The sequence below is a fragment of the Melozone crissalis genome, unplaced genomic scaffold (genome assembly GCF_028551555.1).
Source record: "Melozone crissalis strain CALT ecotype California unplaced genomic scaffold, PUWL_Pcris_2 ptg000018l_1, whole genome shotgun sequence".
Lineage (NCBI taxonomy): Eukaryota > Metazoa > Chordata > Aves > Passeriformes > Passerellidae > Melozone > Melozone crissalis.
The window spans coordinates 1,902,456-1,930,222 of NW_026535796.1; the positions used below are offsets into that span (position 1 = coordinate 1,902,456).

Here is a 27,767-nt window from a genome sequence, read left to right on the forward strand (position 1 = left end):
GGGAAAGAATGAGCAGTAGGCTCAAAATGAAATACAAAATATTCCATTTAAACTTTAACCCCCCCCACCTTTCCACTGGAACAGGTGAAACAGGTGACAACCTGGAACAGGTTTCCCAGGGAGGTTGTGGAATCTCCAAAGTCAGAGATATTCAAAACCCAACTGGACACAATCCTGGACAAGCTGCTTTAGCTGACCCTGCTTTGTGATTCCAGAGGTGCCTGTGGGATCTCAGCCTCTCAGGACTGAGGTGCAGAGTGACCGAGACCACCCTTGGGGGGCTCGGGAGTCCTGGAATGTTGCCAGAAATGTCTGGTGGCTGGACTTTGATCCTACACGGGAGACGACATCAGTATGAGGATAGGAGGATTTCACTGGGGTGAATGGTGAAGGGATAAGTTAATTGGAGTGTGAGACACAGGGTTTAAGATTTCTGTACAGGGGGGTCTAAAGAAGTAAGATGGAGGAATTGGGGCGTGCCCCTCTCCTTCTTCTTCTTCTTCTTGGCCTCCATCTTCTGTGGTGATGTTGGCACTTTGGGATTGGTCCTTACTAAAAGTGCACTGGTTAATAAGGGTAGAGGGTATTGGAGAAGAATGATAAATATTGTATACGTAACTCCGAGTATAAAGATAAGTGGCCGCCCCGGGGGCTCTCAGTGTGTGCCCATGGCTGACTGCTGAGCAGAACTCTGTCAGGCCAAGAGAAAATCTTTTAGATAAACAATTAATAAACACCGAGACCGAGAAAAGATCTGAAGTCCCTTCTTGTCCTTTGAAGCGCGGGCTGCCCAAGGCCACCCCGGGCCTTTCCAGACCATCTAAACAGCCGAGAATCCGACAGTGCCTTCCAACCACCAGAAGGATTCCATGAATTCTGCTCTTTCCACTGCAAAGGGCAGAGGAACCATTTCCAACACAACTTCCCCTTTCCAAAGTCTGCCTACATTTGGAATGATTCTCCTCACAAGCTTTCAGCACTGCTGCTGAATCCTCTGATCTTTAAACATTTCTGGTTTATTTTGTTTTTAATCTCTCTCAATTTAGCACACATTGTATATGTTAAGGCATTTTTAAATCAAACATTTTCTAAGGATGAAAGTATTGCTGAAGATGCTTTCCTCACTTTTCGGAAAGAGCCTCCCTCCCCAGCAGCTGTTTCACTTGTAATGTATTTGTTCCATGGGTATTTTTTGAAAAAAACTTTGAAGCAGGAAAAGTAAACTAATCTCAGAAACAACCAATGAGATTTTACCTAATTTAAAATGTAATCCTCAACAAGCATCAAACATTTCTGTCCTGAAGTTTGGAGTGTATGAAGACAAGAGTTGATATAAAAATGCTTTTTAAAATTTGAAGTGCAACCAGACAACTGAGCAAGTGTTATAGTAGGCTTTATTTGGAAAGACTATTTAACTACAAAAGTTACAGATCTGTGTTGGATTATTTTGCCCAATAAAATGATTGTGACGGCAAAGGGTGGAGAAAACTGTCAGAATAAGAAAGATCAGACTGGAATGCATTAAATTCCTGGATAAAAACTTGGTACAGTATCAGACTTTCTCAATCACTATCACAAATCTCATCAGTGAGGGTTCGTGGGGAGAATTATACTTTACCTGGAATCAGATCAAATGAAGGGAGTAAAAGAGTATTTACTTCATCACACAACAATATTCAAGATGAAGGATGTACTGAAACTTACTGAGGCCTCTTTTCCCACTCCTCCTCTTCTCATTTCACTCCTACTATTAATTACAATTTTACAGTGCCTGCATTTTCTTCCTAATGTAGGAATCAAACAACCAGAACATTCTGAGAGCCATCAGGCATTACCAAATAGCTGCAGACAATGATGTTGTTCTTCAGCATTTAACAACTTTTAATTTATAACATCCAGCTATAAAGTTACAGCAGGATAAACTTCCCCAGTCAGCCAGATCCTTAGCTCTGATCTAACACCAGGCCTGCCAAGTCTGTGTATGATAGCTACCAGTGTAAAATAACTCTAATTCTTTGGAGGCACTTGAAATAATCTCAGATATCTGGCCATGGGATCCACTGCTATATCATGTCTGTGTGGAAACCTGCTGCAGTCCTGTGTGCCAAAACACACATTTGGAAGAACTTCATGTCAAAATTGCACTTATTTACTACAGCCATTCACTGGCTGTAATATCAGCCTGTCTCATGAGGCACTTGATAGAGCCAATTACGTGTATCAATTGCAAAGGATGTGTGTCATGTTTCCTGAAACAATGTTCATATCCTCAGCTCTCCCCTATTGGCCAGGGACACAGCATTGACAAGAACATTATCAAGACTCTATCACTATAAATGCAAGGCCAACAGAAAGAATAGCCAAAGAGAAGGAATTACAGCTAAATATTGTATTTTTCATAACCCTGAACAGTCAGGAATTTGCCAGGGAGCCAAATAAACTATTACCCTCTAAGAGTGCTATGAAATGGATGCCCCAAAATTTATCAGGCCACGCTGAGATCAGTGGTTATTTGCAATGGGAAACAACACTGAAAAGAACTGAAGAGAAATTATTGACAACACTCAAGGTCAAAACCCCATCTGCCTTGCCTGGGATCATTCAGAACTATCAGACAACAGCCGCAGTGTTTGTTCTGGTACTGAAATACACCAAGTGTAGCAACAGCTTCCTAGCTACTCCTCCATCATCATCTACAGCGGCCTAAATTCTGCTTCGCCCTGGTCGTGCTTAAACCTTTATTTTCCCAAGGAATCCCGAACTCGCAGGATCAGCAGCTTTGCCGTGTCCCGTAACCCGCTGCCTCCCTCTTGAGGCCGCAGTGCCGCATTTAGGCTGCGGCAGGCTGTCCGTCTGCTCCCGGAGGAGCGGAATGTGGGATGCTGAGGGGAACGATGGAGGCGCAGCCGTGTGAACAAGGGCTGCCTGTCACTCCTCGTGCCATGGGCGTGCGTGTGAGCCATGACGAGGCGCTGCCTACGTGGCACAGGTGATGCTGTCCCCACGATGTGACACTGTCACAAGGTCCCTGCCTCACAGAGGGACCAGCATGTGCAGCACCTTGCACACGAGGATGTCCAGAGCAACATCCCGACTGCGTGGTAGCAAAGCTGCCGACTTTCTAGTTATAAAACTCCAAGTAGAAATCTGCTTTCTTTCCTCATCCTTAGCCTAAAGCCTCTGGAAGGGGGAGAGTTCCTTCTCTCCACTGGCAAGACAGACTCAGCACCGTTGCAGAGATTTTTCCACAAAAGGAATTGAGTGTAGTGTGGTAGTGAAATTTGCCACTGCTTTTTTCCACTCAACTGAGGAGCAGATCAAAAACTCTGTGAGGCTTCAGGTGCCTCACTTTGAACTGGTATATATCCTGTAAAGTTCAAACATGTTTGTGGGGGAAAAAAAACCCAAAAATGAATCATTATTTCCAGCAACAAAATAATTCCTAAAAAAAGCCAAACATGAGAATAAGGGGGAAACCCACAACAAAATATCTTTAATTGCAGAATTCTCTTTTTGCTCAGAACTTCCTACCTTTTTAGTTCATGACCCCTAATCTTCTTATCTCTGATTTCTCTCGTAAACTCAAGAATTTTTCACCCTTTCCACTAAACACCAGAAAACTTTGCCTACCTGCAAAGAAATCTACAGTAGAACACAATAAATGTTTCAGTTTGAGGTACATTTGTATTGTTTAAATACCTTAGAACCAAAAGCATATAATTCTAATTCAGCAAATAAATGAGTGGTTGCCCAAAATTAGGCTGAAATTTTAATAGTTATATCTAAAATTTATAAGTCCTATGTGAAAAGTGTGATAAAACTCACCCAGCAGGACCATTAATATTGGCTTTTTAAAAAAAAATAACAAGCCAGAAACCCAAGCTTTGCACCACTAGTAGGCCACTAAAACAGAAAAGTTTGAGATAGAGGAAAAATCTTTCTCTCTGAAGGAATCTGTAAAAGAGTTTCAAAGAAATCTCTTTATTCTGTATAATATTGTAACACTATTCTAGGATTCACTACTAAATTGTATTCCCTTTATTAATAATTTTAGAAACCTATTTCAGTGAAAAGATTTAAACTCAGTATGTTGAGAGCAGGAATTTGTAGCTGGACATTTATTGCCAAGGGAGTGTAGTAATTAATGGGAACTTTCTAGGTGAGTATGTTGGTCAGAAAGCCTTCCATAATGCACTGGTCACACTTTTCCAGCATATCCCTTCCCATTTTTTATGTGAATGAACAATTTTTTGCCATCTCACCCATCTTGTGAAGATGCAGAATGTGTATCCCACCATGGTTTTGCTACAGTAGAACAGCAAGTGTAATTCTAACCTCAAAAAGTAAAATCCTGGGGGGAAAAACATTAGGGAAGCAATTTCATACCAAGGTTTCAAACCTAATTGTCAGCTCAGTACAGGCACACGTTGTTAATTAGCACTGTAGGCTCAGAAATCACCTTGTCAACGTGCAGCCTGAATAAACATAACGCCATCCACTTCCTCGGATCCCTAACTCCAGTTATGACACAGGGCTGCTTGTTATCACATAACCCAGGATTATTTTTCCAACAAGGAGATGGCTGACAGGCCAATTTGTGATTGCCACTCAGGATGAAACACATGCTGGGAACAATGGGGAGATAATGACACTTTTTTTCCCCTTGCCTGCATCACTGGGAAGGAATTCCCAGGACACATCACCTGTGATGGAAATGTAACAGTGCTCTGTAGTGTTCTGTGCATGGCACAGCCAGAAGCCAATGCCCAAAAAATATAGAAACAGTCTGGATGATTCAGTAAAAGTGGGGCTGTTCCAGGAGCCATCAGCACTCAATAAAATGGTGAGTCAGAATGTATCAGAATTGGATGAAAGGATTTAATTAAATGAAGAATGGAGGGTGGATGTTGTAGGATAAGTCATTATGGATCACAGCAAAAGCTCCCTGTTCAAAAGAATCAAAATAGATGGGGACAGATCCAGGTTTGCCTCCAGTTCACAGGGGAATACCTAAAAAAAAAATTCTGAAGTACAATGGGATAGGAAACATTGGTTGCAATCCCTAGGAGTGGTGAAGAGGAAAAGGAGGAAACCATCATTGCGGAAGAAGACAGTGAAAAGCCTCAAGAATCTCAAGAAAATCAAGATATCTCAGCCTTCCATATCTTGAAAATTATTTTCAGTTTCAGGAATAGGTATAGATAAAAACACCAAGCAGAAGAGGGATCGGCACATTGTGAAAACAAGTAAAGAACCTCTCTACCATACTAACAGCAAAAGGAAAGGAAAAATAAAACGAACCTTCTCAAATAATATGATAACCAGAGGACTACTGAAAAAGAGTTGTTTTCACCCTGGGGGAATCAAAAGTAGTTGGTGTTCAAAACTAGGCCAAGTTTCCATGCTTAATATGATGTAGTGCTCTTTGTTGTAGCTGTAAAAATTTATCAAATATTTTTAAACCAAAAGTATTGAAAAAAACTAAAAGTGAAACATGTATATTCCTCTTTAAATTGTTGGGAAGTCCACGTGACAGGTGAAGACCCAATTGTGCTGTTTAACCACTGCCCTCAGTCCAAGGAAAATAGGAAATGCAACCAAAGCTGGGTAGGAATGCTGATAGGACAGATCCCTGTAGATCTGTGCAGAGGGTTTGGTGTATTTATGAGTTTGGTGGTTTGGAAGCTATGATCTGTATTTCATTTTTATCCCCACATCAGAGGTTTCTTGGCAGTGTAAAGGGCTTGTAAACCTCTTGTAAATACCTGAGAAACGTCCAGCCAGGGTGCAGGTAGCAATTAGGAGCTGGAAAGAAACATGTCAATTAACCTGGTAGTTTAGCATCAACCTCCAGGGAAAAAAGAAACCCAAAACACACTAACAATTTGTTACAGTTTCCATGTTAGGTCAAAATAATTATTTTAGCAACTTTTGTAAAGAAAATGAACATTCTAGAAACACAGTTCTTCAAACACATGAAAAGCTGGCAGTCTTTAGGATGTGTAAAAATGGACTACATGTCTAAGTAAAGATACTGTAATTATGAAATTGTTATCTATATATTTTGAGCTTCCATAATTCCAACTTACCTATTTGAGGCAATGAATTTACTGTGAACAGAAAAATGAGGTCAAATGTACAGAAGAAGACTTTAAGAGCAAGAAGAAATCCACCCTTTGTTTTCCATGCACCTACCTGTGCTCCAAACAGCCAGGGGCTTGTCCAGGACTTTAATTCAGGAGCAGGTCCCTGGCAGTTTGTAAGTGTTAAACAAATCAATGGCCATCTCTGCAACCCATAATGATCTAGAACTAATTGCTTTTAGGAAATGACTGGAGCAACAACTCAATTGCTGATAGCTGGGGCAAAGGGCACCAGCAAACTGCTGGCCAGATGGCAGGCACTGGGCTGCAAGAGTTATTTTATATTTATCTAATATCCCACTAACTCCAGAATTTCTTTGTAGCCTTTCACGTTTTCACAATGAAGATGTTTAAGCAGGTGGTTTACTTTTTACCACTCTTCAATCCTTCGATGTCTCCTATTATGATGGAAAACAGACTGAGAATGGCAGCTACTTCAAGAGAAAAAAAAAAGGCTAAAATATTCACATCAAAATAAAAACTGATTTTCAAAGGTACTGAAACTCCTATTGATTCCAGCAAAACAAATTAGTGTGCTGGTGTCCTAGGATTAATTATTCCCTGTGCTGTATTTGCTACCATCTCAAGGGACAAACCTAAATGGTTGTTATTGCTCTTAAACAGGGCACCTCAAGAGACAGCTACATCCATCTTCTAGAATAAAGCAGATTTTTCAAACTGCCTTTATTTCACAATTCATTGAAATTATCTTTTAAAAATCAGTTATGTTTAGCGTCTATTAATCAGCTAGAGACACTGAAAATTAATCAATCTAAATATATTCAAGTGTGTGTGTATTTTCAGGGCCAAAAAAGCAAAAGAGAAAACATTTTAAATATATTTGGATTATAAACACCTAGAAAATGCTGTTTCAATGGGATCTTGCAGGCTGTCTCCACACTGGAATTTGCAGCAATTCCATGGGAAGCTGACCCAACCAGTCAGCAGAGTGGATTACTACCCATGTGGACTGCTTGCTGATGCCCTGGCACACAAATGCCACGTGTGCCTGCCACCATTGTCACCTTGTCACCAGGTAAGAGCTTTTGATGTTCCTCTGCTTGCAGGGTGCCCCATCTTTCCCAACTCACTGAAACAGAAAGGGATCCATCCAGCATTCCTTAGGACACCTAAACACCACTGGCTGCCTGACTCCAACCTCTCAGCTTTGCCTTCATGAATAGATCAAATCTGGAGAATTTCTACCTCCTATTCCTTTCAAAGACAATGACATTTCCTCTCCCAGTACCTCACAAATCCAATTGTTTGCCTTTCCTTGTTCTCCAGCATGCATGTTTGCTGTGGTTTCCACAAATTCATCTGGTTTGTTGCCATTCCACTGGCTGCTCTCTCTGTTGTTGTTGGTTTTTCTCCATAAGCTCCCTGTGATGATATTTTATTTTCCAGTCAGCACCATGATCCCATATTCCCAAGGAAATTCAGAAATCATCACTGTAAAAAACAAATTTTAACTTTGTTTAGTACCAAACTATCTGAAATTTGAGGTATGAGCCATGCTGAAATCCATCATCACTGGTGTTAATGAATTATATCAATAATCTCTATGTGTCAGCCTAGAGCCCTACTGATGCATTTAGCTACACACATCACTCCAAACTTTTCAAAGGCATGTATCTGATTTTTCCTGGCCATGAAATAATAGCCTGATTTTCCAGTCCTGCTGGGCAGACAACATTTTTAATTGCCTTTCATTTTCTGCAGCTTCAAGCTCTGTTCATTTAGGATTCCCTTCTTTCTGTGGAATTGGAACACATGAAATGACACCTAGAGTATCAAAGTATCTCTTGGATCAAACATCTATATTTATACATGCAAACATCCAGCATGCTAATTAAGCACTTGACTAATTTAAAGAACATGTGACTAAGTCATACCAAGGGTTGACCCATTTAAAAGGTTAAGAGCTTCTGATTGTAACAACAGAACAAAATATGGCAGTGTTTAGCTTTAAATCTTTTCTTATGCAGAATGAAGCTCCAATGGGCAAAATCAGGTTCCAAAATGGAGGTTTTATGAACTGCCACTGGGTAGATGCTTCAGACAATGCTGCTAATAACACAGAGAACAAATGGAGAAAAGCATTCATGTGGGCACTCTAACTTGAAAGGAAATCAAATCTGCATTAACAAAAAGAAAAGTGTGTGTCTATGATGTGAAATCATTTTAATGGTGCAGTTTTGAGGAGTAAAAACACAGAACTGAGGTAGCCAGGATGCTAAAGATGTTTGAAAACCCCACAACCTGAGAAGTGCTGCATTTCTTATCCTGTTTTTGTTCCTTCGCTGATCTCAAGAAGTAGATTGCAGCTGTCTTTGCAGCACTAAATATGAAACACAAATTCTTCATAACGATGATCACGAGTAGTTTATGAAAAGCAATACATTATACAGAAATTAATATAAATTAAATTCTATTTTTGGTAAAAAAGGACTAGGTCTAGGACCACTGGCATTTACTAACCCCATACAAACCTCAAAGGTTGAAGACAACTGCTCCAAAGTCACTTAAGTCATTCTCGTCTACGGAGAATGAGAGAAGCAAATAAAAACATGCTTGAAACATATAAATTATTAATATTCTAACACACTTTTCTATATTTGAGGCTAATTTTTTCCTAGTAATTTAAATTGAGACTTTGCCCTAATAACTGCAGCAGAGGAAGGTTAAAAATGACAAAACACAAAGCAAACTTTCCTATCATCCTTTCCCTGATTTTCTTCTAGGTGATTTTTCACATTTTCTGTGCATCTCAGTATCTCACTCTGTCCAATGACACTCCAATGTGCTATTTCCCATAAAAGTCAGACTTCCTGCCTGCTTACCTTGTTGTCCCCTCAATGACCCCTTAAAGCCCACCTCTTCTGAAGATGTATTTCCATGCTTTCCATGTTTTCCATTAGATGACTGAAAACACAAAATTAAACAGGCCATGCACAATGCAAGTTACTGAGTGACAAACTTATCATCAAAGCTGCAAAATGTGTTCAGACCTATCTTACAGATGGAGAGATCCCCAGTTTATCATTACCCATCTCCTGTTCCATCTCTTGTGCTCACCACAGACCGTGTCAGACACCTCCGCACGTGTCACCCAGGGGCTGGCTGACCTTTCACAGTGTGAACTTCACGGCTGTGTAATTGCCAGCTGGAGGTACAAAATTGCCCTGAGTGTGTGTTGGGGATCAGCACAGACAGAGTGTTTTCTTTATTGCATTAAAACTGACATTAATCTGTTGTTTCTATTAATAAATCTCTGCTTTTGTCTATAATAGAATAGCAACATACTTCGATCTGTGGCTGCCATACCTACCTCTCAATCCTCTGCCATGTTATTGTTCTGTGTTGCTCTTTCCATGCTTTTTCTGTGCCCTGATGTTTACACCAGGCATGACAGCAGAAGGATGAGTGGAAAAAGTTTCTGAGGTACTGCAAATCTATAAATATTAGATATTGATAAAGGCCAAATAAAATTTCAGGTCTTGAGAATAGATTCATTATATTATTTCATAACTGGTCCACATGCAGTAGCTGAATTTGTTTTGTGACTGAAAATACACTCAGTCATATCAATTATACTTTTATTGTGTGAGATTGAACCAGAGCTTTGATGTTTTTCTGACCTTATTCCTTGAGGCTCAGAGTAGAAAACATATCCAAGCCTCACCTCCAGATGCATAATTTGGATCCTCTGGAAGATACAAGTTTGAACATCTTTAGCAGAAGGGTCAATAAGCCTCCCAATCCTGTGGTAAGTGTTCTCATCAATAATCAGTTTAATTATGAAGTCAGCACACTCTCTCTTGTGCTTCTCTTTCCTGATCTCTTATTGTAAAAGTCATCTTGTCCCCCATGCTCTGTGCTGGGTTTAAAGGCTCTGGCTCTGCAGCAGAGGCACTCAGAGTGCACAGATGTTGTTGTAGGGAGCTTGGGAACATTTGCAACTCTGATTTAATCACGGAGCAAGCAGGGACCAAGGCAGCCAGAGAGGGCTGCTAGATGCAGGATGAAAGTTTGGGGTGCTTGTGGAACTTATTTAGCAAAGCAAGAGGTGCTGCTGACCTGCTACTCAACTAATTCTAGATCCTTTCCTTGGGTGTAAATCACTGAGCTATGTGCAAACTCTATTTACAGCACAATCGTGAGTGACACTGACCTTGCAGTTTGTGTTTAAACTCACTTTAAATACAACAATACACAAATGCTAAGCACTCTGCCTTTTAATCTCCCCAAATCTTAATTAAGGGCAAAGTGTGGTTTGGATCATGCCTCAAAAAATCATGTGGCAGCAGAGAACCAGTCTCCCCAGGTAAATAAAGATGATTAATTTGGAATTGTTTGAAGTTTGTTTACTTAATGCAGATATATAACAGGAGGCAAATAAAGTGCTGCAGGAAACAAATAACATCAAGATAGGAAAGGGGGGAAAGGAAAAATACAAAGATACCCACAGCCAGATACCTGTGGAATCCAAACCAGCATTCACTGCTTTTTTTTTTTTTTCCTGAAAAGACATTTTCTAAGACAAAATTAGAGCAAGGTGAGAGGCAAAAGTATTTGTGTCACTCTGAACTTTGCCTTTGACCTTTCTTATGAAATGCAGTCACTTGGTTTTAGTTAAACTGAAGTGCAAACACTGTTTGCAATAGGTGCCACTGGTGTTGCCACCTTCTATCTCCTGGGCTTTGGTTTGGGGTTTGCATATTTCCTCAGCCAATATTTAATCTCTTGTTTGTTTTTTATGCAGGCACACACATGTAAATATATGTATATGCACATATATCCTTTCCTCTAGCATATAATAAGAAAGGTTCATAGGAAAGGAAAGAAGTTTTTGCAAGTTACTCTTACTTTGAAACTGATTTGTGACCAGCAAGTTTACCTAAACATGTTGGCCTGCTTAAAATTTAAAGTGTTAAACTGTAAAGGAAAAGCAAATATTGACTGTTGATGAAAATGTTCACATTTCCCCCAATTTGCTGGTTAAGCAAACTGAAATAGCAATTATTGATTTAAAAAAAAATCATGTGGGCAATCCTATTGTTAAATCTAGGTGTGGTAAGTGTAGTCTACTGATGGATATTTTATATAAAAATATGAGAAACATAAGCAATCTTCCTTGCCCTTCTTTATGATGTTGGTTATCATGCTGAAGCAGAAAAGATTATGAGGCTTCAAGACATGAAAAAGAAGTCCCAATAAATGGTGAAGCAGAAAAAAATGGAGCTTGCTGTTCTTAATTCTGCAGAAAAGGAATAGAAGTAATTACATCCCCTGTATAGTGCAGACCTGAGTCTGGGAGCTTTAACCCTCTAATCCATAATAACACGTACCAGATAAAGCAATTGTCTATTTGAATTAACAAGTTTGACTGTTCTTTGTATCTATTAAGACAAAGAATGTAGATATAATCTTGCAGATAAGGAGTTTAAGATGGATTATTTGTGTTGTTGAAAGGTTTTACCTCAAAAATAGGAAAAATTACCAGCTTTTTGTCACTCTTGTCATCCTTAGTAGGTGCATAGGCCCAAGCCAGGGATATTCTGCAGTATTATCAAAACTACTTATGTCATATTTACTCACAATTTGTAAGTATAACCACATCATTCAGAACTGGGTGGGTTTTAAAGGTTAAAAATACCAGTCACCAAAGAAATGCTCTTTTGTTGGGTGCATATGACTGAAGTGAGCCACCTCTACTCCATTTCAGGCACCAATACAAGAATGAGCCCGTATGTAGTTAGACACTGATGTAATTTATATAGTTACATAATTTATATAGTTATATATCGGTCACTTTGATTTTGCAATTTACAAACAAATTTGTTTCAGCAAATTTCAGCAAACAAAAGTTTCAGCATTTTTTTCACTGCTGAAACAAACCCTCCCTCAGAAACTCCGTAAGTGCAGCTTTCACGGTGGCGAACCTGTAACTTTTTCCTGTCACTGCACAACGCCTCCACCACCAGCAGTTTTAGAAATCTCCGGCATCTCAACAATGCGATTACAGGCGAAAAATCCCTTTCGCAGGGATTTTGGTCAATTTCGCTGGGCTATTGGTAAATTTCCTTTCAATTTCAAAGGAACCCGACAGCGCCGCTGGCCTCTCCCTCACAGCGCGAGGAGGGGGCGGGACCTCCCCGCCCATGATTGACGTGTCTTTAGACCAATCAGACCTCGCGGTGGCGGCTGGCCGCGGTGCTATTGGCCGAGGAGGTAGCGGGGGCGGGCGCAGGCGGGAGCGGAGCTGTATTGGCGGTGCCTGCCGCTACCCGCGGCTGCTGCGGGCGGGACGCGGCGGTGGCGCAGGGTCCCCGCGGGGTGACAGCGTGACCGGGCCACGGCCTGAGCTCCCCGCCGCTGCTGCCTCCTCGCCGGGAGCGAACACAGCCCCGCCGCTCCTCTCCTCGCTGCCCTTGCTGCCTCGGGGGTCGCCGGAGACCGCAAAATGGCCGACGGGCGGGACGACGCCGCGAACCAGCTGAAGCAGTGGAAGAACCAGCGGGGCTCGCAGGTACCCGCCGGGCACCGCCGCTCCCCGGTACCCCTGCGCCTCGCATCCCCCGGGAGCCGCGGCGCCGGAGGGCGCAGAGCCCCGCGGAGTTGAGCGGGATGCGGCGCTCCGAGCGCCCGGGCGTCCCCGGGGCAGCGGCGGAGGGCGAGGCGCCCTCGGCCCGTCCCGGCCTCGCCCCCATGGTTGGAGTTGTGCCCGGGAGCAGCGAGGCACGGAGGGCTGGAGGCTGCCAGCTGGCCCCGAGCGATACGGGCGGGCAGCGCTGCGTGGCCCCGGCCGATCCTTCCCGGCAGCGCCGGGGCTGCGCTGCGCCCCAGCCGCGGGCCCGCGGGCAGGCCTGGGGGCGATGTTTTTCTGTCTTAAATCAGAAGTTTGCGTTTCGGTTTGCTGTCACGGCGGTAGAGCCCGGTGGAAATGTGACTAGGGAATAACAGAAGAGATAAAGCACGTTGAGCAGTGTGTGCGGGGCCAGGAGTTGGACTCGGTGATCCTTGTGGCTCCCTTCCAGCTCAGCGTATTCTGCGTGACCAGACCGAAGTGAATTTTTTAGGAAGAAATTCTTCCTTGTGAGAGTGGTGAGACCCTGGCACAGGTTTCCCAGAGAAACTGTGGCTGCCCCATCCCTGGAAGTGATCAAGGCCAGGTTGGACGGAGCTTGGAGCAACCTGGGATAGTGGGAGGTGTCCCTGTGTCCCTGCCCGTGGCAGGGGGTGGAATTCAATGACCTTGAAGATCCCTTCCAACCCAAACCATTCTCTAGTAGTATGAAGTGGACTGGGACAGGTGGCTGACTGAAATCGTAAGGGCATGTAATCAACAGCATGGCGCTCAGTCATCTGAAGCTGTAGAATAGACTCCAAATATTTAGGTTAAGGTGTAAATGTTGCAAGAGTTCACTTCCCTTCTTCGTCAAATCGCTGTGACAGTTTCCACATGTCGTTTCTGACGAAACGTGTATTTGCTACTAAATACATTTTGTGCTGGTTTTAAGTGGCAATCTTGCAAGACGCAAGCGGACGTTTCAGTTCCCATTGGAGCTGTTAAGTCGTCTTAATTTTATTTTTTCCTCTCGGTTCCCAATGGTACAGTGCGAAAACTACCTGATGACTTGTGACTCCATCATATCCTAGCATGTGTCATAGTAGTTCCTTTTTTATCCATGAGTAATTATTTTTGTAGGGATGTCGGCTTTTCTGTAGCAGAGCCGCGTTTGAAAAGAGGCCAAGGTTAATTTGGAGATTGGGAGGCAACCCAAAGTCTGTGTTGCATAAGGAGTCATGAGACTTTAAGATAGAAAGTAGGGAGGACTTATTAGAATTTTAAAGTGAGTTGTATGAGGTGCAAAGTATCAGTAATGCCTGGAAGTATGTACTTTGATGTGTGCTGTTTGCCATAGCAGCAACTAAAATTCTCCTGGCTTTCCTTCCCTTCTTTTTGTCATGGCAGGTTAGTGCTGTAATGAAATACAGATCTGAAAGCTCTTACCTATCAAGGTTTGGGCTGTGTGCAGCTCCCAGCCAGAGGAAAACACAGGCATCAAACAAACTCGGGTCCAAAAGTAGTGTGAGAGTTCTTCTTTAAACTATGGGTTTGGTTTTTGTTCCTCTCTGGAACTTGCTTTGTGTGCCCCACATAACGTTATCCTGAAACTAAGTAAATGAATATTCCTTACTTCTAATGTGAACACTAGAAAGTCTGCCTACACAAAGGAGACTGTACAGCCACAAAGCTGTTAATTTTTTTTACAGCCTTAATGTCAATAAGTTGTGGTTTTAGCAACTACTTCTGGTGGCCTTAAATATTGGCATTTTAGAATAGTCTATAATAAATAAACAGTGGAAAATATACTGAGAACAATTTCTACTCTTGCATATTTCCCATAAGAAGCTATAGACAACCTTTTGATTTAAGCAGATGTTTGTTTGACTTGAAATACAAATTTGGCTTTATTTAACTTCCCTGTAACTTTCTGAACATCATGTTTATGTTTGTAACCAGTTGCTTATTGTCTTTTATAATGTTTGTGCAGATTTCAGTGTAGGTGAGGATTCCAGGCATCCCAGAGGAATTGGATTTATGCTTAAAGCTTTATGCTAATGAAGTGGTGAAGCAATAAAGAAGGTGGATATGTTGGGAGTTTAAGCCAGCTGCAGTAGCACGTGCTGCATGTTAGTAGGAACACAGTGGAAATGCACTTATCCTCTCAAATGTCTTTTATGTGGTTATTTGTGGACCTGCGTGAAACTAAGGTGTCTGGAACTCCCTGTGTTCTCTGCCTCGTCCAGAGCTCTGGGTGTGGATGTGAATAATTATTCTTTCCTTGCCTTTGTGGGTTGCCTTTTGGGGGGAATAAAGTCTTCTATCAGATGGGAATTTTGTCTGTTTGCAGTAATTAACCCCCTTAAAGCAGAACTTAGGGTAAGAATTGGAACCCCATGCAGTCACTGTTAGAATAATGAATGCTTTTCTCATCAAGAATTGCTTCTTCCTTCTCTCCACCATCCCTTTTCATTTATAGAACTTTAAAGGAGGAGAACTTGTCAGGAAGGGCTGAGGGAGTTTGTGCTGATGTGGTTCAGGTGTGTGGATGCTTCTGGAGAGTGTGGATGGAGAGCCCATATAGAATTATGTCAGTTTAGTGCAAGCTGTGGTGGATTTATTGTTAGCTGGAATCTGTAACTCTGTTTGAGCTCACCCTGTTGAAAATTTTGTGTTTATTTTCTTTATTTTTTCCTTGGTCCTTATTTTTTTTTGTGTTCCTCTAAGTCCTTTACAAGGCTCCTAACAATAAATGTACTCCAGAAAGAACTGAAAACTGTGACCAACAGGTCTCTGGAGCTGATGTGCCTTTCTCGCTACATTTTCCACAGCACCCAGTAAAACAGGAATATTGCCTTAGAGGAGCATATAACCCCACATGTGATGCAGATGAAGTCTTTTCTACTAGAATCTTTTTATAAGAAAATTCTATTCTCATATTCTCATAATATTCTCATAAACTCAGTTCTAGTGCAGGTGTTTCTTGAAGTTGTAGGACATTTCCTGCCAGTAGAGCTTCTTAGGGTTTGTGTTAATCTTCGTCTTTCCATGGTGCAGGAGTCTAAAATGGTGATTCCTCAGGTATTCCTACTTCTGTTGTTTTCCATAACTCTTCCAGACCAATTCTAATTAAGGAAACCCCATTTTGGTCTGACTGTAGCTCTTTCCTTATGTCTCTACCCCTGTTCTGACATTTTTTCCATCCCATATTTTTCTTGAAATGCGTTCAGTGGCCTTGAGAAGAAACACTTCTGAGCCACAGAAAACATTCCTGGATTTTACATGACTTCAACTCTCCTTCTTAAAGTGTCCTAAAACTTTGCTTTGTAATTTAGGTAAACATCTGTGTGTTCTGTAACTTCCCTCAGAATCTGAAGTCATTTTGCCACCTCTTGTTGATATGTTCTGTGACATGTAATGATTGAGTCATGCACATTGTGTGGCTCAGATCCAGAGGATTTTTAATTTCTGGTGTTAAAAGTGACTTTCTCTTGCTTCCAGAAACCAGATGTCCTGACCACAGGCTCTGGGAACCCCATTGGGGATAAGCTGAATATCCTGACACTGGGGCCACGTGGACCTCTTCTTGTCCAAGATGTTGTTTTCACTGATGAGATGGCTCACTTTGACAGAGAGAGGATTCCTGAGAGAGTTGTGCATGCAAAAGGGGCAGGTATGTTTAAAATCACATATTTTCTCTGTGTAGAATTAAAGAGCTTTTGAGTAAATGTGTAGATTGTGATGCCTAAATTACATTGTTATTTATGATTTAGTGTTACTAGCTATAATAAATCTGTATAAACAACAGTGGTAAGGCCTGGTTTAAAAGAACTCAAAACTTGGAGCACTGGAAAATTGTTTACAAAAATGAGAGAAAATATGGCTATAGCCCCTCAATTTTTACTGTGTCTGTTGTAGTCTCTGCTTCTTCTGTCTGTTCCTCCCCATCTCTATTTCAATGTTGTTTACATGTTACTTAATAGAGAATTTGGCTTTGTCTTCTAATGTATGTCTGCCAAAGCAAGCTGATAATCTAATATTAAATTAAAAAACCTTAAGCCTTTAAAAAATTATTCTTGATCTTAGTAAGGTAGAATTAGTACCTTGAGTTTTGTCATGCATTGCCCTAGAAGGAGCAAATATGGGGCTATATTTAAAATGTGATTGTACATGGGAAAAGTTCCTCTGTGGGGGTGGAAAGGGTTGTGTTGCTTCACCCAGCTTACAGATGCACCAAAAATTCTGCAACTCATAGAAGGATTAAAGAAATACCTGCCTTGCTCCCAGATGAACCCACAGATCTTGGCAGAAGAGCATCTTCTGTGCTGGAAGCTGGTAACAGTCAGTTAAGGAGGAGAGAATGTATTTAACACAAATAGCTTGTGTTAAATCAGTTTCATTTTGTGAAAGAAAATGGAGTGTTTAGAGCATTGTTTAAACTGGTGTACTTCCTTTGGACTTCAAGTTGTATGTTATCAGACAAGCTAGGAGTGGGAGGAAGGTACCTGGATCTGATATTTTGAACTTGCTGTTCTTCAGGAGCCTTTGGCTATTTTGAAGTCACTCATGATATCACCCAGTACTGTAAGGCAAAAGTGTTTGAGCACATTGGGAAAAGGACTCCGCTTGCCATCCGCTTCTCCACTGTTGGTAAGGCTCTAAATTCCCTTTGTGTCTTCTGCATGTGTGTCCTGAGAGCACTGTTTGCATTGTGGGGCACTGAAGGGTGTCTGCAGTGCTGGTTTCATCTTCTCTGAAATTCAAGCAGCTTTTGCCCCTCTTTGTCAGAGCTCTCTGGAGACACTTTTCTGTCTGAAATGTGAGAGGGAGGGCAGCCCCCGCTGTTTTTTTCTGACAGAAAACTTGCTTTGTTTCTGGTTGAATCACAATCAACACTAATAAGTTAAATACCTATGATCTCTTATGCTGCAGGAATGTTTTGGGGATAAATGATGTAAACTAAATACTGGGCAAAAAAACCCAAAAAGTCTTCCTTAAATAAACTCTGATTTCTTAAAGATTGGAATTCACAAACTAGCAAAATCTTAAATGCTATTAGTTGAAGCTGATTGTGATCAGTAGCTTGTCTGATAGAAAAATTGTAATTCATGATGTGGATGTATTTAAAAGGAAAGAAGTCCTAATGAGGATTCAGTTCTGGAAGTATTGGAGAGAAAAAAAGTAGTCCAGCAAGGCTCAGGAGTCTGCTGGCTTTGGCCTACTGGCTGTTTCCAGTCTTAAATCCCTTAGGATTTAGGGTGTCCTGAGTGTTGTACAGGGTAAGGACACTGTGTTGAGTTTGAAATGTGGACTGCTGCTGGAGCAGGTTGTTGCATCCTTCCCTTCCCTTTGTCTGCCCTGTTTGGACACGTTCCCTCCCTGCTCTTCTGGAATACACAAGGTTTTTAACGAGGGAATGAGTGTCCTACTGATTTCAACACAATTCAGCATTAGCTGTTCTGAGCACTTCTGGAACACTTCTGCACAGGTGTTGTGCTAAGCACTTGTGCTCTGGTCTAAATTCCCATTGAAAATCCCATCCTGGGTGAAGCAGGAGGAATTAAAAGGATTACAGCTTTTCCATAGTGTTTTATTAGGCACGCTGGTTAGATTGCTACCTTTCAGATGAGAGCTTTCCCACTGGGATTTGGTGCACAGAAACGAGTGCGGGTTTAGATGATTCAGCCTTAAAATCTGATGATGTCTCTCTTAGTGATAATGCAAATTCCATTCTTAATTGGCTCAAGTGGATATACTTCGTTTTTTCCTTTTTTTAACTGAGGCCTGAATGTTTGGTCGGCTTTACACTTTGAAAACTCACAGTGCCTGAAGCATTGTTGAAAATATTCCTACAATTCCTTGGTGTAGAAAAGACTGCAATAAACCTTGCCCTTTTAGGATTTTATGGCCTCTTTTCAGCTCATATTTATATGCATTTCCTATCCTAACACTTCTGTGTGTTCATGTATTTCTTCAAGCTGGAGAATCTGGCTCAGCTGACACAGTTCGTGACCCCCGAGGCTTTGCCATGAAGTTCTACACGGAGGATGGGAATTGGGATCTTGTGGGAAACAACACTCCCATCTTCTTTATTCGGGATGCAATGTTGGTGAGTAAGCACAAAAGGTGAGGGTGCTTTGTGAGAAAGCCCAAAAGTTGATTCGCATCTTGTTTTGACTTCCCTCAGAAGCAAAAATTTGGTTGCTCGTCAGATTGTCTGAACGTTTTTTACTTGGAAAGATGTTCTTAAACAAAAGTAAATAAAGAACTAAAGCTTGATAACTTACATGGTTTCATACTTTTCACTTGAACTTTTCACTTGAAAACCTTCTTGCCAATTCTGTTTATTAAATCTGGGGTTTTTTGGTCTGTTGGCATAAGTTTGACAGCAGCTAGCAGAGGGGTTTTCCTTGAGTGCAGGAGTTCTGCACAGATACTTCATAGTATCTCTATATTCATTTATGAGTCACATAAACACAGATATACAAATCTGAACAGTTTTATCTCTCACCTTATCAACCACAAAATGAAAGCATTCTTTACCTCTGTTTATTCTAATTGTGAATGTTTGACATTACCCTAATTTTACTGACTGGTCTGTGAATTAATGTGTTTGGCAGGAAGGGTATAGCAGTAGAAGATTTTTTTTCAGTGATCTTATAGCTTTGTGTTGTTTTTCTTTTTTTTTTCTCTTTTTCCTTTTCAACTTCTGGACGAATTAGTTTCCCTCCTTCATCCATAGCCAAAAGAGGAATCCTCAGACTCATCTGAAGGATCCAGACATGGTGTGGGACTTCTGGAGTCTTCGCCCTGAGTCTTTGCATCAAGTAAGCTTCTCCCGTGACTTTATTTTGTATGATAAGATAATCATGTTATGACAGCAGGTTCTTAACTCTCTCTTTTCCATGTTTTGATTTAGAAGTCTACATAGTGTTATTTATATTTTATTTAAATCTGATTTTAAATTATTCATACTTACCTATGCTTACAGGGGAGTCAGTTTTATTTCATTAACACTTAAAGTAGAAATTCCTCAAGGAATTCCTGACAGCATTAACATAACTCCCAGTGATGCAGATTAACAATAAACAAACTTAGTCTGGAGTGAAGAATTTCTCCTTGATATGCTGAGCCCGTTCATAGCGTTTGATCCCTCTCTTCAGGTGTCTTTCCTGTTCAGTGACCGTGGCATTCCTGATGGCTATCGCCACATGAATGGATATGGATCACACACCTTCAAACTGGTTAATGCTGATGGAAGAGCAGTTTACTGCAAATTCCATGCCAAGGTAATGATTTTTTTAATTGAAACTATACATCATACTGGATAAAAACCATAAAGATCTGTGACTTTTCAAGTTTAATTCAGGTTCAAAGGTTTGTGGAGTCCTTGTTGAGTATCAGTTTCATACCCTTAACCAGTAGGAGAGGCATCTCTCTTCTTCTATTCATTTACTAGACTGTAAGAAACTCTTATTTGGGCATCTGTCTCTTGTTAATGGAGCACTATCAATGAACTGATTTTTATCTGGAAGGCAGCTGTTGAATGTACTATGAATCTAAACTCAAGTTACTGGAAGTCAGAACTTGGACAGTCTCATTCTTGGATTATAAACCTTGTTAAAATCCATTCTTGATGAATAATCTCTGTAGTACTTTCTGCATGCTGTAACTGGTGCTTGAATTGCTTTTAGACTGACCAGGGCATCAAAAACCTTTCTGTGGAGGAAGCAGGAAGATTGGCTTCTACTGATCCTGACTATGCCATACGGGACCTTTACAATGCCATTGCCAAGGGGAACTTTCCCTCATGGTCCTTCTACATTCAGGTTATGACCTTTGAAGAAGCAGAGAAGTTCCCATTTAATCCTTTTGATCTGACTAAGGTATGTCTGATAATTCTGGGAATATTCAGTTTCAGGTAGTTTTTAAGTGTATTCTTTATTGTAGAGCCACGATGAGCCAGGAATTCTGGAGTGAAGCTGTAGTTGTGTTATATCTGATGTTACTTTTCCTCAGGGAAATATGGGTAGGGCTTGATTCCAGGCCTGCAGATCCCATGGCACTTCAGAAGTGTGATCTCAGAGCAGAGTCACACCCTGAGCGTTGCTGGTCTCATTTTGTCCCACTTCCAATAGCTGCTCCTAGGAATGCCTCATTGAAAGATGACAACATAAACTAGCGTTGCATAAACTCTTTTTTTACCTCTAACACCATTCTCCCCAAGTGGCTAAAGACCTTTGAACTTAAAAAGTGCAGCTCAGATGGCAAAGAAAAGGTCAGTTAAGCCAGTTAAGCATTTTGAAGGAACTGAAAACATTTTTGCCACCAGTTCCACCCACGCCCTGCTTCCCTAGGCAGCTTTTCAAGGGCCTGCGGGTATTTTGTTCAAGTACTCAAGTGCTGAGATTATGCTGGGATGGTGAAATAAATTGCATTAATAATCTGTGTTGATTGCAGGAGGCTTCTTAAAATAAGACATTCTTCAATGTTTGTTAAGAGAAAAGAAACTCAGTAATGTATTTTATTAATCTAGACTGAAATCAGGTGAATTCTGCCTGGCGGTTAAGCTGCATAATACTGTAATAATGTTGATTTTACTGGATGTGTGTTGTGTCTTACAGGTTTGGCCTCATGGTGACTACCCTCTCATCCCTGTGGGAAAGCTGGTCTTGAACAGGAATCCTGTCAACTACTTTGCAGAGGTGGAACAGATGGCTTATGACCCTAGCAACATGCCTCCTGGAATTGAGCCCAGCCCTGACAAAATGCTGCAGGTAAACAGGAGGTGTGACCTGAGGAGCATTGGTTACTTTGCTGCTTATGAAAGCTTTGAGTTGACATGCCCCAGTGTTTTACAAGTGGTGGTTCGTGTTTGTGCTCAATGTTTTAGGGGCGCCTCTTCTCTTATCCTGACACCCACAGACACCGCCTGGGCCCCAACTATCTGCAGATCCCTGTCAACTGTCCCTTCAGAGCCAGGGTGGCCAACTACCAGAGGGATGGGCCAATGACTGTTTCTGACAACCAAGGTAGCTAGCTTTCAATATAATAATTTCAATATAATCATGCTCAGGCATGGGCTACTGTGTGCCCTTCAATTCATAGGGGGCTTACGATCCATGTTTATTATCTTTACGTACTTGTGTAGAATGCTTGTAGATCTTCTCTGTTAATCCAGTAAAGGAGACTTGGGATATTTGGATACGAGATGAGGAGTTTGTTTGAAAGTATAAAAAGCAAACAAAGCTTAGGATGTGTTTAAAACTTAATAGAAAGGTCTTTAACAGGAAAGCAGTTTGTGGAAGAATACCTGAAGTCAGGTTTTAGAGACTGACTTGGCTCAGTCCACATCACTAAACTGCTTTGCTTTCAGATTTCTGAGAGATTGTGAAAGACAAAAGTGAAAATGCCAAGAGTAGAGCTGTCGCTTCCCTTCTACTGAGCAGCTTCTGTTCTGTCAGGGTTTGCCCAATATGGCTGTTTTCCACCTAAGAGTAAACAAGGATGTACTTAAGCTGTGGCTCATGCCAAAATATGCGTTCCTCTGGGCTATGAATTCAGACACTTGCTGGGGGAGGAGAGGGAAATATTTTGAAAAACAGGAACTTGAGGACAGCTGCACTTGTCCCAGAACAGATAATGAGTTTATTTTTATGCAGTTCTCTTAGTTCACTAGGTGTTTAAAATACACCCCCTACACAGGGAAGCATTATAGTACTTCAGATATGTAAATGATTGTGTTTTTATGCTGCCTTAAACTTCAGCCATGACTTTCTGTTATAATTGAGAAGTATTGTTGTGGCCAGGTTTTCTTATTTTTGAGGCAATATTCTCTGAGAAAAGCTGTGGAAATTCTCTTTGTAGCAGGCTTGAAGGTGTTGACAGAAAAATGCTGGCAGCTGTTTTTAATAAAATGAATCCTGTCTCAGTAATTGATTTAGATTCCTCCAAGCAAATAACATCCTCTGTCTTCTGATTTACTTGAAAGTGCTCCCATCCGATTGATTTGGTTTGGGGATGATTTTTTTTCCCAGGTGGTGCCCCAAATTATTATCCAAACAGCTTCACTGGTCCTGAGGATCAGCCCCAGCTCAAGGAGAGCCGCATGTTTGCTTCAGGGGACGTGCAGCGCTTCAACAGTGCCAATGAGGACAACGTGACCCAGGTGGGGCTGTGGGAAGACTTTGTGCTGCTTGGCACACAATGAGGAGTGTGTAGAGTGTGAGTTCTCACAGAATCTGAAATTCAGATTTTGGGCATTGTTAGGTAGAGGCTCTGACTTGTTTTCTTGCCATTAGTGTCTGGAGAAGAAGTTGTTGGTATATTTGCCGAAGAAAAACCCTGACAGATTGGATGCCTTTTAAATGTTTTGAGTATTTTAAGTGTTGCTTGACTAGGAAGTGAAAGCTATTTTTATTCACTTTTGGGGCTACCAAAATAAACCTTTATTTCCTTTAGGTGCGAGAATTCTACCTCAAAGTGCTGAACGAGGAAGAGCGCCAGAGGCTGTGTAAGAACATTGCAGAACATCTGAAGGATGCTCAGCTCTTCATTCAGAAACGAGCTGTAAGTGCCTTCTTTGGGGTTTATTCCAGGTTTTCTATCAGCCTAGTAACATTTTCATAATGACTTCTGGAAAGGAAGATCAGGAATTCTCTGAAAAGGCTGGATTTTTTCTTACTCTGGAATTCTCATACTTAAATATTTGCCTATTTACACAATATAGCATCAGTATATAACATGTTAAAGTAACTTGTTCCTGGGGGGAAGAATGGGACAGGTGTTGAACATATGTTTAGCTCAGTGTTGTTAAAAATCAGATGACTGCCAGAGTAAGGTTTTGCTCTAAACAAGGAGAAGGCAATGAGGGCCAAGGAGGGATTGGATCCTTATCCTTCCCAGGGCAATTTTGTTTAAATTGGGAGTGAGCTCTGTGTGGCATAACAGAAAATGTCTTTGGAGATGTTCATATCTTGTTTATAACTGATCAGAATTCAACTTTTCTTCCTTATGATACCTACTCCTTGTAGCCCAGGAAGTGTGGTAAAGAACCCTCTTGAAATGGAGGAAAAAAATTCTTACTGCCTTTTCTGTTTTGTCTTCCTGTGCAGGTGAAAAACTTCCATGATGTTCATCCTAGTTATGGAGCCTGTATCCAGGCTTTGCTGGACAAATTCAATGCTGAGGGTGGGAAAAAGGTAATGATTTTTGTAGTTGCATTTTGACTGGCTGTGAGTTATTTTGGCTTCTCTTGTAAATCCAATGACATGAGAAATCTGTCTTGATCCCCATTTGAGCTAAAGGCCAGAAGTCAGTGCTTACAGAATTGTGAAATAAGACAGTCCTCTAATAACAATTAAATGTTGATTAACTGGTGGTGTACAAAGACTTTGTTTCAGCTGAGGTTTGTAGGGTTTCTGGAAGGTAGCTGTACATGATATAAAATGTGTTCAGGTTGGTTACCCACCCTTTGAGATGGTAATGAAACATTGCCACAAGCCTTTCTTGGGCTCAGTGCTTGCTCCAAAGAACAACAACTCAGTTGATTCAGTTTTTTCCTGCAAGTCTTTACTTTAAATGGAACTTGCTCTGAGTTTTTCTCTTGCTTTATTTTCAGGATGTAATTAGAACATACACACAGTCCGGAACTCATATGTCTGTCAAGGAAAGATCCAACCTGTAAATCTGCAGAGATCTGCTCTGAGTTTTGCATCCTTCCAGCTGCACAAGAACCTGTCCAACACTTCAATGAATGTAGCAGACTTGTGCCCAAGCACAGGAGTATTTTACAGGTGTGATTTACTGAGCTTTCAAGTGCTGTCTGTACTCAAAATCAGGTAACACAAGCTCCTATCCTAGTGCCTTTCAACACTAGTGCTTTACTGCTTGATAATAACTTAGGGGATTTTTAAACAACTCATGGATAAGAAATTGCCTTCATTTCTAGGAGCAAACAGAAATTTAATCAAAATACTGCTTCATTTTTTTTTTGTTGTATGACTTTCTTGGCTAAATCACACAGTAGAATTTCTATAAGGGCACTGTGGTTGCCCTCATGGAGAAACTGCTTAAAAAGTTGCTGCTGTTCAGTATTTCTAATAAAATAATTACCTGTCTGTATTTATGAACACACCTCTTGAATTTCATTTTTGGCCTTCCAGAAGTAAAAGGATACCCAGTACCTTGAGTAAAATGTTGGTATGTCTCATTCCTTATGAGAGAGACAAAGCTAATTACAGAGTTTCATCTAAATACAGTTCAGTCTTATTCCCAATATATATTTTAAGATAATCTTTGCTTACTAATGCTGTGTTGGGATATAACTGACATAAGGGAGGTAGCAAAGGATATTTTCTTATTCCATGCACTGTTCAGCTAAATTGATTACACCTTACAGCCTTTTCAGGGGTAGGAGAATAAATTGTTCTTTCTAATCTGTAAGACTTTAAATAGAGAACATGCCAAATGTTAATAAATAAACCTTCTAATGCATTAATATTGAAATTCAAGCTCAAGAAATTTCAAAACCATTCCCAGTGGTTGCTGAAATTCTTATTTTACTGCAATAATCTGCTGTTGCTATTTCTTGATCAAGCCAGGGCTAATTTTTAGGGTGATCCTTTCATTAAGGCAGCATGTTTGTATGAATGTCAATATCTAGCAGATATGTCTAAAACCTGATTTGAGGCATGGTGTAATGTTACCCAGCATTTGCAGTTTAGTTAAATAGTGCAAAAAATCTTGGGACCCCAGTTATGTGATAATTATTATCCAAGCTAAATGCAAAGCACTTCAGAGCCAGCTACTGCTCTTAACTCAGGCAAATGTAAAAAAAATCAAATCATAGCAGTTTGGGGGTGATTTGTCAATAGTCACTGCATTTCTGGGTCTCCCCTGAGTTGTATTTTGACTAGGATTACTTCCTGATTTAAGTGTGAATTGCCAGGAATGGTGGCAGGTAAAGGAGAGTAGATACTAAGTGCTGTTCTGTTAAATTTTGGAGAATGTTACTTGCTCTGCAGTTCATTTATCTACCAACCTCTTGTGAAAAATCAACTGGGGTAGAGGTGCAGTAACATAATATGAACTGATAACCTACTGTATTCTAGGATTCTGTTGGCTTTTTACCTGAGCAGGCATGTGGGATTATCAGACATGATGATTGGGTGGGAATACTTTGTGCTGGAGAGAATCCTGACAAGTTTTGGAAAAGAGTAAACAAGGCCTGATCTTCTAATTTTGTGTCTGCTAAGTGATTTATATTGTTTTCTTTTATTTCTGAAATAAATGGAATGAAAAATCTCTTGGCAACATGTTTTCTGTGCAAATGTCTTCAAATACTTTGTGTTAATCTAGGAAGTTCATACATCCCTTCATCTGTTTTTCTGGAGGTGGTGCAGAAGCTGTAGGTTGGATGTACTTTTTGCAGCTGCCTTTGTTTTAAAAACTCACGTTTCAACTCCACAATTGTGTTTAAATGACTTAAATGACCTGTGTTCTATGCTAAACTGGCTGTGACAAGTGTACAGAAAACTTGGCTTTTCCCAAAGCTGTGGAGAGCACTAGGCAACACTGGAAGAACAGTAATGTTATTTCTTCAGATAAATAAGACAATAAAGCCATTTACACCTTCTTATTTTGAGAGTAAAGAGACTGTTGACATGACAGAACAGCAGTTTTGTTTTGTTTTTGTATTCTGTTCAATTGAAATCAAACATTCCTTTGCCAGGTTGTTGCAATATGATTTCAGTGATCTGTAAAGCAGAATTGCTCAACATTTTCCTATTCCTGTTCTATTTTAGATGCACATCTCCAGCAGTGGATTTGGGAATGAATTTGAAACTAATGTTTGGGAAATTACAGCTTCTCCAGCAGTATCTCTTCTTTTAATAGGCCTTCATTCCTAGGTTATTTTTTCTTCCCCAGTATATTGGAACTTGAATATCCAAAAACCATGAGCAGATTTCAGAATCACATTTTTTATAGTGAACTGTGCCAGGAGATGAGGAAGTTCATGGGATTGCTAAATGTTATGTGGGGAGTAAAAGGGTGAGGTAGGTTTGAATCGGACTGTCCAGTGCTTCAAAGATGTTGGAGAAAGCCCTGATTTCCTTTCTGTAGTGCAGCTCATTGATAGGAATTGACTGCTAAGCAGTGTTTGGGTATCCATAATTTCAGCTTCCAGTTAACCTGTCACTTTGTTTTGCCAAATATTTCATAGCTGTTGCCCATCTTGCAGAAGAACGCTGTTTGTTTGTATATCTCATCCATGAATTCTTGCAGGCAGGTGAGTCACCATTTTCTCACAAAATGTTTTATGAGGATGATGAAGCCCTGGCTCAGGATTCCAAGGGAAGTTTTGGGTGCCACATCCCTGGAATTGTTCAGGGCCCAGTTGGATGGTGCTCTGAGCAGCCTGGGATGGTGGAAGCTGTTCCTGTTCCCTGCAGGGGTTGGACTGGGTGAGCCCTCTGTGACTGTCTCTACACTGTGAGCTCAGATTGCTGTGAGACTCCAGCCCAGCGCTGCAGAAGTGAATCGATCCACTGATGGGTTGTGTGTTCTTATCTCCTGCTGATAACAAATTGCACAGAGATCTGCAGTGCAGGGTAAAGCCTGACCCTTGCCCTCCCCAGGGAATATTGCTGACCTCAGTCTGAGCTAATGTTTGGGGTCAGAGTTGTGTGGCATGCAGAGGTGGCCTTGAACATAACCACAACCCTGACATTGGAGATTAAACATCAGAAGTGGCCTAAAGTCATTTTGGACAGAATTGGGAAAATAACTGAGGCTCTCTTTGAATTTTAAGGCAGTTTTGCCAGGTTTGTGGCATTCAGGATGATTCCAGCTGGGATGGATCAGTAAGATGAAGAAGATTCCCAAAACCAGCCCTGTGTTTGCAGAAGGTTATAAAGTGATGCATTGTTACATATCTGGGAAAGCAAATGAAGGCTGAACAGCGAGGCAGTGGTGTAAAAATAACAAGTGAAGTATTTGATAGGTGACTGTTGATGATGACACTTTTCCAGCCTGGATTACAGAGCAGAGCC

General features: G+C 41.0%; 1 protein-coding gene across 1 annotated transcript; it reads left to right on the forward strand.

Moving 5' to 3' along the window:
- Positions 1-12,411: 12,411 nt before the first annotated feature.
- CAT (catalase) lies at positions 12,412-25,168 on the forward strand. Its single transcript, XM_054275449.1, has 13 exons — positions 12,412-12,675; positions 16,216-16,387; positions 17,254-17,364; positions 18,693-18,823; positions 19,437-19,541; positions 19,878-20,003; positions 20,409-20,600; positions 21,339-21,491; positions 21,608-21,746; positions 22,752-22,882; positions 23,176-23,283; positions 23,829-23,915; positions 24,335-25,168. The coding sequence occupies exons 1-13, from the start codon at positions 12,610-12,612 to the stop codon at positions 24,398-24,400; spliced, it is 1,587 nt and encodes a 528-aa protein (XP_054131424.1). The 5' UTR covers positions 12,412-12,609; the 3' UTR covers positions 24,401-25,168.
- The last annotated feature ends 2,599 nt before the right edge of the window (positions 25,169-27,767 follow it).